Source organism: Chiloscyllium plagiosum, unplaced genomic scaffold (assembly GCF_037043375.1).
Source record: "Chiloscyllium plagiosum isolate Xiang-an unplaced genomic scaffold, Cpla_swu_hap1 HiC_scaffold_22, whole genome shotgun sequence".
NCBI classification, from domain to species: Eukaryota; Metazoa; Chordata; class Chondrichthyes; order Orectolobiformes; family Hemiscylliidae; genus Chiloscyllium; species Chiloscyllium plagiosum.
The window spans coordinates 7,764,450-7,776,310 of NW_028270160.1; the positions used below are offsets into that span (position 1 = coordinate 7,764,450).

At 37.9% G+C, this 11,861-nt stretch overlaps 1 protein-coding gene across 2 annotated transcripts in view; it reads left to right on the plus strand.

Moving 5' to 3' along the window:
• Window positions 1-11,455, plus strand: part of sufu (suppressor of fused homolog (Drosophila)) — a 110,272-nt gene extending 98,817 nt beyond the window's left edge. For both annotated transcript variants that reach the window (XM_043713060.2, XM_043713061.2), the window contains 2 exons: window positions 4,750-4,818; window positions 8,985-11,455. In XM_043713060.2, the coding sequence (XP_043568995.2) occupies window positions 4,750-4,818; window positions 8,985-9,074 (159 nt within the window). In that variant the 3' untranslated portion in view covers window positions 9,075-11,455. The remainder of the gene's footprint in view (window positions 1-4,749; window positions 4,819-8,984) is intronic.
• The last annotated feature ends 406 nt before the right edge of the window (window positions 11,456-11,861 follow it).

Consider the following 11,861-nt stretch of genomic DNA (forward strand, 5'->3'; position numbering starts at 1 on the left):
CTCTAGGAATAAATACCCATCCCTTGCATAGAGGATTTGTACGCAAAGCTGGCAAGGGGGCTTCCCTTCACGAAGCTGAACATCAGCCATGTGTACTTGCAATTGCAATTAGATGAAGGTTCCCTACAATTAATACCCATAAGGGTTTGTACAAATATACATAACTGCCATTTATGCAATGTTTCAGCAGATGATGGAGAATAAGATCTTCCCCAGGTCGCCACTTATCTAGATGACATGCTAATAACCAGGGAAGACCAATAAAGAACATTTAGAGAACTTGGACATAGATGTTTCTCCTCAGCAGGTGTGTGCCTTAGAAGGGAAAAATGTGTGTTCCAGGCACCCCAAGTGATGTACTTGGGCTACAGAGTCAACAAGATCTGGTTACACCCGTTCGAAGATAGTGAAGGCAATTAAAGATGCCCCAGCCCACGTGTCTGTACTGAAGCTTTGGTCTTTCCTTGGATGGTGACTGATTATGGAAAGTTCATATGTAACTGGCCTCCAATCTGGCACCTTTGCAGCAGCCCTTAAAAGAAAGGGTCAGCCTTGGACATGATCACATAGCCAAGCCATAGTTTTCAGGGAAGTGAAGAAACAGCTATCACCATCTAAGACGTTGGCATACTATGATCCCAAGCAAGATCTGGCTTGGATGCGATGTCTCCCTGTATGAGATCGGTGTAGTTTTGGCTGATAGGTGGCCCAACAGAGAGCAACGGCTGGTAGCATATATGTTCAGGAATTTGGCTAATGCAGAGTGTAAATGAGCCCAGAGAGAACGGAGGTTTGGTGGTCATATTTGGAGGCAGGAAGATACACCAACACCTGTATGGATGTAAATTTATAATAACAGACCTCACACCCCTGTTAGGTCTACTTAAAGAGCACAAGGCAGTACCACCAATTGCTTCAGGCTGAATTCAGTGGTGGGCTTAATATTAAGTGTGTATACTTAGAAGTTGGAACACTGTCTGGGAGGCCAAGTAGCAAATGTGGATGAAGTGAACTACTTCCAATTGGCAGATACACTGTTATGATTTAATTTTTCTGGACACATTTCCAGTCACAGCTGACTATCAGACTTTGAACACAGAAAAATCAATTCCTGACAAATATGAAATAGTTGCTGGAGAAGGGGGAAACCAAAGGGCCCTTCATAACCAGAATTGAAACCTTTTTTGGACCTTGAGAGACCAGATCACAGTAGAGGATGGCATTATTATGGGGACCAATTGTGATTGCCCCGATCAAAGGTCACTACTAGATACTGGCTGAACTACTGATTAGGATGGAAGGCCAGCACAGCAGAGGGCCAAAGGGCCATTACTATGCTGTACTCTTCCATGTTCTAATTCCACCAGGTTCATTCAGGAGATTCCAAAATGAAGAAATTGGTGAGAAGTTATGTCTGGTGGCCGGAATTGGATGCAGACATAGCTGCATTGGTGGGGCAGTGCCCAGAGTGCCAACGAAGACAAAAGTTGCCATCAGCTCCCCACATTCATGGGAATGGCCAAGTAAAGCGTGGACTTGGTGAAACATCAGCTATACATATCCTTTCATGGGCTCAATGTTCTTTGTCATTGTGGATGCCCACACAAAGCTACTGAAAGTGCATAGAGTTCATTCATCAAGCACCGGTACAATGACAGAAAAACTGCACACATTGTTTGCAAAATATGGATTCCCAGAAGTGTTGGTCACAGGTTGGCCATCGTTTACCACAAGGAACTTGAGTATTTCCTAAAGTCGAATGGTATTCATCATGTAAGGACAGCTCCGTACCATCCATCATAAAAGAGCAGCCTAAACTTTGAAAGCAGGCTTAAAGAAACAGCCTACTGCTCCACTAGATACCAAATTGCATGGTACCTGTTTGATTGTAAAGGACCCTTCATGCAACTACAGGAATGGCTCCAGCAGAGTTGCTCATGAGGAGAAGACTCCAAGTCAGGTTAAAACTGATCTTCCCAGACCTGGGATGGGAAGAGTGTAACTGCATCAGGCATGCCAGTGCCGGACACAAGACTTCACTAAGTGAAAGAGAGAGTTTATTTCCGGGGATGAAGTTTGGTGTAGGAACCACTGAAATGGCCCTACATGGGTAAGAGGGATGATTGATGCGAGGTCAAGTCCAGTGGCATATACAGTTTGGGTAGGAGTGATGGTCCCGAACAAGTATGTGAACCATATGAAAGGTGCTAACTTGCAAAATGGTGCGGGAGCAAAATGTGCCCAGCTCCTCAACAGCCTTTCCCACTGTACCAGAAATTGTCAAGCTAACAAAGCTCAGAACCTCAGAACCTGAAGTCGATATCACAGATGTTGCTGCCTTTGCAGTCTGAAGAGGAAAATGAATTTCTTCTGAGACGTTGAGTGAAAGAGACGAGCTACTGTGCGTTACATGCCGCCCAAATCAAAGGCACAATTAGAGGAACCTGAGCCAGTGCTAAACTGCCCCAGAAGGAGAAGAAGAGGGGAAGTAATATAGTGATTCTGACAAGGTCAGTCAGGTGGACTTCATAGAATGTGAGTTTCCTTATTGGGGAAGTTAATCTGATCCAATTAGGGAGAGCTGGGTGACAGATTTAAACAAGGACTTCCTACATGTATATAAAGAGTGGCTTGGCTGGATACCAGCCTCTATGGAGTTACTTCACATTCCTAACACCTTTGTAGGTGCTTCTATGCCCTGGAGACTGCAGCTGTTTAAGATGGTCACTACCACCTTCACCAGGGTAATTGGTGATATGCAATAAATGCTAGCCTAACCAGTAACTCTCATTTTATGAATGATTTTTTAAAAAATGTGCAGTTACCTTTTGAAAGTGACAATAATATATGATTCTACCCCATTTTCGAGTTGTATGATCCAGATCCTTAAACCTCAGTGTGAATCAAATTTTCAGTCTCTTTCTAGCGCTTCTGCTTATTATTTAATATATATCATATCTGGTTAGTAATCCATTTGGCAAAGGAAATGGGGAGAAATTATCAAAATTTTTCATAAATTTGAATTCCTTATATAGTCTCTCCTTAATCTTTGCTCGAAGGAAAATAAATCCAACTTTTTTCTGATCTTTCTACATAACTGAACTCCCAATTCTTTGGTGTCCTCCTGGTAAGTGTCTTCTAAACCATCTTCCAGTAGCCATAATTGCAAACAATATTCCATCTGAGGCCTAACTAGGATTTACTAAAAATTTAGCAAGACTTCCTTGTTTATGTATTCAGTGTCCCTATTTACAAAGCTGTGCATTTTCTCATCTTGCCAGCATCAAGGATTTATGGACGTGTGCCGCCTCAAAGTAGTACCATTGCGTTTATACTACCCATGTTATGTTGCTTCCAAAATGCTTTGCTTCACACACATCCTCAATAAATTGCATCTGCCATTTGTCTGCCTTTTTTGTCTCTGAAATAGATTTTTAAAAATCTTGTCATGTTGAATTTCAAATAACTAATGATCCAGATTTAACGGCATCTGATTTTTCACATCTATACTTTAAATGGCCTGTAATTCAAATGTGTTTTTATGCTGAAAATTTATTTTCAGTAAATAATTACTTTCCTTTTGCCCAGTATCAAAAATTACTTTCCTTTTGCCCAGTATCAACCTTCCTTTGGTCTGTTATGAATAGTTAACATCCTAACGCGTAGAGTTGATCACTCAATTGGATTAGTTTACAAATGCAATTTTAAATGGTTGAGCCAAGAGAGATTAAAATACGTTTTGGCTCTGATGCCAGTTATTGCCCATATTGTGTATAAAAATTGACCACAATATTGAGAGGGCAGCTGGTTGAGACCCAATCTATTACATCAATGGAAGCATCTGTTTAGAAAAGAGGATTTCGTGAAAATGTGACATGATAACGATATTGTTTCAAGATAGTTAAAGGGGTTTCGCTTCCTGAAAGTCGAGAAAACAATTTGCTATTAGTAATTTACCTTCAGCTGTTTACTTGAAGTTCCTGATAGGTTAGTGTACCTAGTTGTGAAAGAGAATATGCAGGAAGAATTCTTCCAGTAGATTTTGAATGTTTCAGGTTCTCTTAGGTATATTAGATTAACTTTTGTGTACTTCTGTTTTTAAACTGTTTAATGCTTATTGAATTAGATACATTTGTGAGGACTGTGGAAGATGCTTTCAGAAATATCAACTTCTGCACAGGGCTAAAAGACTAAGATTGCTACTTGTTCTAAGGATCACTAAAATAATTTAGATAGACTTAGGTAAATATTCTGTATTGGAGATGTTGGGAATTCTTAAATTATTTTATGCAGTCTTTCTTGAAATTTGGTTAGAGTTTACAAAAACAGCAAGTGTTAATTGTTATCGTTATTAATGTATGTCACCAGTTCAAGAACTATTGCCTTAGATTACTCTTGGCCAGCTGAATCCAGAGGGAGGACTGTCTGGATATGTTCTTTATGCCTACAAAGGACAGAGTACTGAGTATTAATATATGTAACTTTCAGTACCCACAAGTGTGCTACAATGAGACTGGTTGTCAGTGTAATTCTTAGCACACTTAAGATTATTTAGCAAATATTGTCCAATTACAGAGTCACATCTAATGTTAAGACACTTTTCAGTTTTGTTTAGTGTGGAGAGGTTGGGGATGGTAAGTACTTTTCTTACTGTGAAAAATCAAATGGATATGCTTTTTGATATTAACAATATGGAGTAAATACCTAAATGTTTTTGATTGTGATATCTGTGCATTTTTATGTTTACAGATTCTGCTAAATGAAGAGTTTGTGGAAAAAATGCTAGAGGATTTAGAAGACTTGACCTCTCCGAAAGAAGTAAGATTTCTTAAACAAGTTGGCATGATTTCAGGGATGTTGCTGTTCAGATGTATTTTATATATATTTGCATGTATTTAGGGAGCGAGCAAGAAATGTATAAACAAGCAAGGTTTCAGTTTATAGTGTAGGAATTTAGCAAATGACATTTAGACTTTAATTATGTTAACATAAGACTGGATTTTGTATTTCAGGTGAAGCACCATAATTTGCTACTGACCTCAAAGAATGCTGTCCCCAAAGATCTTGCTACCTTAGTAATGTAGATTTCCTCTGTACTGATGGTAATTCAAATCCAGCATCAAGTCAAACTGATCTCTAGATATTCAGCAGCAGTGATGTCAGAAGCAGAGTAAGCTGCCAATTACATTGAAGTATTCCAGAAAGCTACAAATACTAATTATCATCTTTAATACTTTTAATAACAAAATAAATCATTATGATCAGATTAACATAGCTGAAAAATCAAAATTTTAATTAAGAGAATGTTTATCACATAGAGAAATTTGACATTCCACAAAATGAAATCCTCTGGGCCAGTGAAGCTGGGTAGGACTAATTATGAACTTAGTACATCATTGGGAGCACAGTTACACATCATTCAACAAAGAGTAGCTTTTCCAATGTTTTTATGATATTACAGCATCAAATTGGATGTTTTCATCAATTCATTGATTATTCAGAGATTGCACTCTGGGAGAATCTTATCAGTGCACCACCTGTAGAATGACAGGCAGCAGCATTTCCTGTATATGCAAGGACTCCTTTCAGTTGCAGTGGAATAATGATGCGTCTGACTGTTGTGTTGTCATTACTACTACAGAATTCAGGCCGTTTTGTTGCATTCTGACTGTTTTGGAATCATGTTTCTATATTAGATATAAATGGATAAATCATTCCAAACTGGGATTTTGATTTGGAATTCTTCAGCCACCTAGACTTGCTTTCATTTGCACCATGGATCATCGATAGAGCATTTTACAAATAACACCTTTGAGAACTTGCTTTCATTGCTCTGCTAATTTATGGTTAGGAGTTGAAATTGGTCTCTGTAATAAATCTTTACTTTTCAGTAGTAAAATATGCTTTAAAGAGTAAGTAGAGAAGAAATGTCATTGTTTTTACTAGCTCTAATTAATTGTAGTACTGTTTTATACACTTCGGTTTATGTTTGGTATCTACAAGAGCTTTTAATACTATTTTAAGGAAATTCGATGACTGAGTTGCACTGACATTTAGATTCTAATTCGGTTAGACTCATCGAATTAATGTCCTCAGTCTTCTAGCTAGTAAAATGCAGCACTAGTGTTAATTAGTAATCTAGCTAAGTGATGGAAAGGTTCATCGACAGTGCAATCTGGTGGTACTTGGAAAGGAATACTTTGCTCACTGACACTCAGCTTAGGTTCTGCAACAACCAGTCTGTTTCTGACCTCATTACAGCCTCACTCAAAACTTGGGCAAAAGAGCCCAATTCCAGAAGTGAGGTAAGAGTAACTGCCTTTGTCATTAAGGCAGCATTAGTTGAGTATGACATCAAGGAGCCAGAGCAAAACTGGAATTCATTAGCGAAAACTTTCTGCTGGTTGGTGTCGTACCTAACTTAAAAGAAAATGGTTGGATGTCAATCAAGTCAGTCCAACTAGGTTTCCTCAAGGTAGTGTCCAAGATCCAGTCATCTTCAATTGCATCATCAATAATCTTGCTTTATTGCTGGGTCAGAAGTAGGGATATTTGCTGTTTGCACAATGTTCAGCACCATTTGCGAGTCCTCAGATACTGAAGGAGTTGGTCTCCATATGCAACAAGATTTGTACAACTTTTGGGTTGTGCTGATACAGGCCAAGAACATCTGTGCCATGCAAGTGCCAGGCAACTACCATCTCCCAGAAGGGAATCTAATCCTCATTTCTTGACATTTCAATCGCACTACCGTCATTCAGTTCTCTGTAGAAACATCCTGGAGTTACCATTGACCAGAAACTGAATTGGACAAACCATATAAAGACAGTAGCTGCAAGAGCTGGTCAGAGGCTAAGAATTCTGCAGTCAGTAACTCATCCTGTGACTCCACAATTCCTGTCCCTTCCACAAGGTATATGTAAGGAGTATGATCTACGAGGCATATGTCAGGAGTATTCTCCATTTGTCTAGATGTGTACAGCTGCAACAGCATTCTGAAAACTTGATACCATCTAGGTCAAAGCAACCTGCTACTTGTAACATGTACTCCTTTTGTGGCTAACGCACAGTGGCATTAATGAGTACAGTCTACAAGGTACACTACAGTAATTTGCCCATGCTTCTTCACCTCTGCCTTCCAAACTCCTTAACCTCTACCACCTAGAAGGGTAAAGGGAGTCGAAGCATGGGAACCCCAACACCTGCAGGTTTCCCTCCAAACCACACACCATCCTCTCTCGGAAATATATCCATAGTGCATGTGCTCAAACAATGAGATTTGAGAATTGAAATAGAATCATAGAATGGTTGCAGCATATTGTCGATTGTCCCACTATGTCTGTATTGGTCCTCTGCAGGAACAATTCGCCCAAATGAAAACAAGGAAGGACTGAGAAGAGAAGTACAATGGGCAAAGTTAGTGTTAAATCAGATATTGTAGAGAAATAAGGGAAGGAAAATTTGGACTAGGTGTGAAAATGGGACAGAACAATGGAAAATAAATCATGGGACATTAAGGGTCAAATGCTGTTTTCACAAAGCAGATAGTTGTACAGAGCAAGTCATCCAGCAGCTTGTAGAATCATGCAATTCTCAAGATATTTGCTCCTTGTCAATTTGATCAATGTGCACTTTAGTAATGATGTTTGATATGTACATGTTGTTATTTTCTTTCTTAAAATTTGCGCCATTAACATTGCAGTTCCCTTCAAAGGCTAATGGATTTACTAATTATTCAAGGGATATGGATGTCATGATGATTGAGGTCATGGGTTTAGAAGGTGCTGTCAAAGATGGCTTGCGGCCATAGGACCATGAGAAATAGGAAAATAAGTAGGCTGTTTGGCCCCTTGAGTCTGCTCCACCATTCATGGCTGATCCAACATTCCTCATATCCACTTTACTGCCCTTTCCTGGCAACTTGATTCTCCTGCTGATTGAGAATTTAATCTATCTCAGCCTTAAATATACACAATGTCTCGCCCCCACAGTGCTGTGTAACAAGGAATTCCAAAGATACTCAACCCTCAGAGAAGAAATCCTCCCTATCTCAGACTTAAATTGGCGCCCCTTTATTCTGAGGCTATGCCCCCTGGTCTTTGTCTCTCAGCATTTACCCTGTCAAGCCCCTTCAGAATCCTATATACTTCACTGAGATCACCTCTCGTTCTTCTAAACTTGAGTGGAGTCTCAACTTGTTGAGCCTTTGCTCATAGACAATTCCTCTATACCAAGGATCATCCTAGTGGACCTTCTCTGAACTGCCTCCAATGAAATGATATTTTTCATTAAATAAAGGGACCAAAACTGCTCTCAGTACTCGAGATGTGGTCTCACCTTCACCTTGTACCATTGCACCAAGACTCCCCTACTCTTACACTGCAACTCCCTTGAAATCAGTGCTAACATTCCATTAGCTTTCCTGATTAACTGCTGCACCCATGTGCTGCCATTGAGAGTCAGTAGTGGAGAGACAATGTTTAAAATGATTCCATTCAAGTAGTCTAGTTTTACCTGGATGGTATCAAGCTTTTTGAGTATTGTTGGAGCAGCACTCATCCAGACTAATAAAAAGTATGCCCTCATACTCTTTTCTTGTGTCTTATAACTGGTTGACAGGAAGACGGAGTTATGAGGGCAGTTAGTGCACAATTCCTAGTTTCTGACCTGATCTTACAGGCACCCTATTTATGTGGCTGATCTAGTTCAATTTTTGGACAGTCTTTGAACCACCAATCATACAACCCAATATTACTGATATTGGGAAATTTAGCAAAGATAATACCAATGTCAAACAAGATAGACCAGTTCTGGCTTGCTGAAGATGTTGCAAGTCCTGAATATTATTTGCTGCTTATCAATTCGAGCCTGAATGTTATTTGGGTTAAGATACATATGGAAACTTGTAAAATATTTTATTTTAATTTAATTTAATTTATGGTATTTTCAGTACATATATTTAATGTTTAATTCTTTTTTCATAGGTGAAACTGCCAAAGGAATACAGCTGGCCAGAGAAAAAACTGAAAATCACAATTTTACCTGAATCAGCATTTGACAGTCCACTGCAGTAGCCAGGAACACTAAGATTAGTTATTATCAATGTAAAAATACCTTGCATTTACTTCTTAGCTTGCAAAAGTAATTTTGCAGTATGAGACAGTCTGAAAGGTTGGCTACATAGTCATTGTAGCTTCAAGCTGTACAAGAAGTAACATTAATATTACATTTATTCCAATTAAACTGGAGACTGTATTTTAGCTCACTATGCCTAATATATTAAAACAGTGTGGGGGCAGGAAATCAGTTGCACATTTTTTTGTAGCGTATCATGCCTGTCTTATCTCTGTTGACTGAAGTGCTGACCAAGTACTGCGTCGTAGAATTGTCCTGTTGTTGCGTGGATCATGCCAAAGATGTATTCCACTGGCAGGTAACTTATTTTACATTTGTTCAGATGAATTTTGTATTTTTACATTATTTCCCCATAAGATTGAGTTTTTTTAAATGAAACAGCAAAGATAGGTGGGCAAGCACAAAGGTAACTCATTAAGAAGTGAAATGTTCACACATTTATGTTTAACTTTTTCCTTTTATATTTGTGATAAATCAATTTTATCATTGCTCTGTTTAAACAAATATTTGGAAGTGCCTTTGTATTATTACCTTTGCTTCCTAAAGATTAAGTTTTAGCAATTTTAATCTTTATGGAAGTTACTTAATTTTGCTCACTACATAGAATTGTGAACTCTAACATTACATAAATGGGCCATTCAGCCCATCAAATGTCTGCTGTAAGTCTGTTGAAAGAGCCATCAAGTTAATCCCCATCTGATGCTTTTTCCTATAGTCTTATAAATTTCTCATTCAAGTATACATCTAATTCCCTTTGTAAGATACTATTGAATTTGCATCCACTTCTTTTTCAGGCAGTGCCTTCCATTGCCAAACAATTTGATAAAAAAAGTAAAATCACCTAATTTCTCTATTGGTTCTTTTATCAATTAACCAAATATGAGCCTTCTGATTATCAACTCTGCATCTGGAAATATTGTCGCCCCATTTTTCTCCATAGAAACTCATCACAATAGTGAATACAGCTAATATATTTCCCCTTTGCTTTATTGCTATAAAGAGATCAATCCCAATTTCTTCGGTATGTCAGAAACCTGAAGTCCCTATGCTCTCTCCAAGTTCATGGCAACCTTCCTGAAGTACTGTGCCCAGATATTCTACCATTACAACTGGTGATTTATCAATGTTTATCACTCTCATAACTTCTGAGATAATTGGAAATGTATGAAAATTTTAGACAAAAGGTAAGATAGATATTTCTCGCATTGTGATTTAGTGGCTGTTCCTTTTTAATGACCAGTTACTTAAAATAAAAACGTATGCTGTACTTAAATTCAGCTGAAAGATGGTATGTCCTAAATAAAATTGTTAGTTAATGGATGAATATATGGAAACTTGTATCAGTCTTCAGTCATGATTAACAACCTTAAACTTCAAAGAGGATGTTGTCTTGATTTACCTTCCAAGGCAAAAGCCTGTTTGTGAATACAGGTGTATGGGATGATCCTGTGTCCATTGACCAATGTTTGAAGGGCTCTTGTGATGCAGTGGTAGTGTCCCTACCCCGGACCAAGCGATCCAAGTTCAAGTCTCACCTGTTCCAGAGCTATGCAATGACATCTTTGAATAGTTTGATTAGAAAAATCGGTTGTATAATGTTAAACAAACTTTTAACAGATGTCCCAAATAAAACAACTTGGAAGTTAATGTGATACTGGCATGCTTAATGATGGTTTGAACAAGACTTCAACAATTGTGGTTCTATTTCTTGAATTGATTTACTAAATGCCATTCTTTTTAAAGTTGAGCATGAGATATAATTCAGTATTTCCACTTGCTTTTAAAGGTGTTTGATTCAGGTTGGCAATTGAGATTTTATAGGTATAATCACTAGTATCAAAGGAGGTTTTAATCAGTTCTACATTTTAATGAGAGCTTGCCTGAATAAGGAGTGAGAATCTGACAATGCCCTGCCTCTGGAAGTGGTTAAAGCCAGTTTTTGTAACAGTTTAATTGAAAGACAAGTTGAAATTTGCTACAACTGTAGCATGCAATTAGCATTCTAGGTGAACATTTTTGTAGTTCATCCCTTCTTTTTGTGTGCAGTGTTTCATTTTACATAGAATCTTGAGTCACTCTACAGATTTGATTTGAAGACCCCTGCAGACCAGCAGTTTAGCACATGGTTCTTAGATACCTTTTTTAAAAATGAAGATTTTTAGCACAGGATTTTAAAAATTGTTTTTATTGTAGTTATCTATTGTAAATTTTTAACTCATGTAGTGCAGCTTGGCTTGCACTGACTTTTGTAATATTTTTGTGAATCACTAAACTGTCAGTAATCTTGATGTGTATTAAAATTTACTTGATAATTTCAAAACGTTTGATTTGTTTTCTCTGTATACCAACAAATAAATATTTACTCTGCTTAACCATATTTCATACTTTTCTCACTCCCTGTACATTTGCACTGAGGTATTTTATCTGGTCAGTTTGCAGATGAAGTTATGATTTTCATATGTTGGATTATTGTTTTTACCATGTTCTACTCAGAATAATTTTATTTTGGATTCACTTAATTTTTTTTCTTTTCTCATAATGAGGCCATTGAGAACTGGGATTTTTTTCACTTTTTTTTGTCATTGCTAGATACAGTCAAAAAGCCTGCGTTGCTGGCCTGGGTCTTTTATTTGCAATTCACGATTTTTTTTCTTTGAGGTCTGTTAAAAGAGAAGTACATAATTGCTCTTTCAGCTACCTGACAAGGTAGCCTTACAGGTTTTACC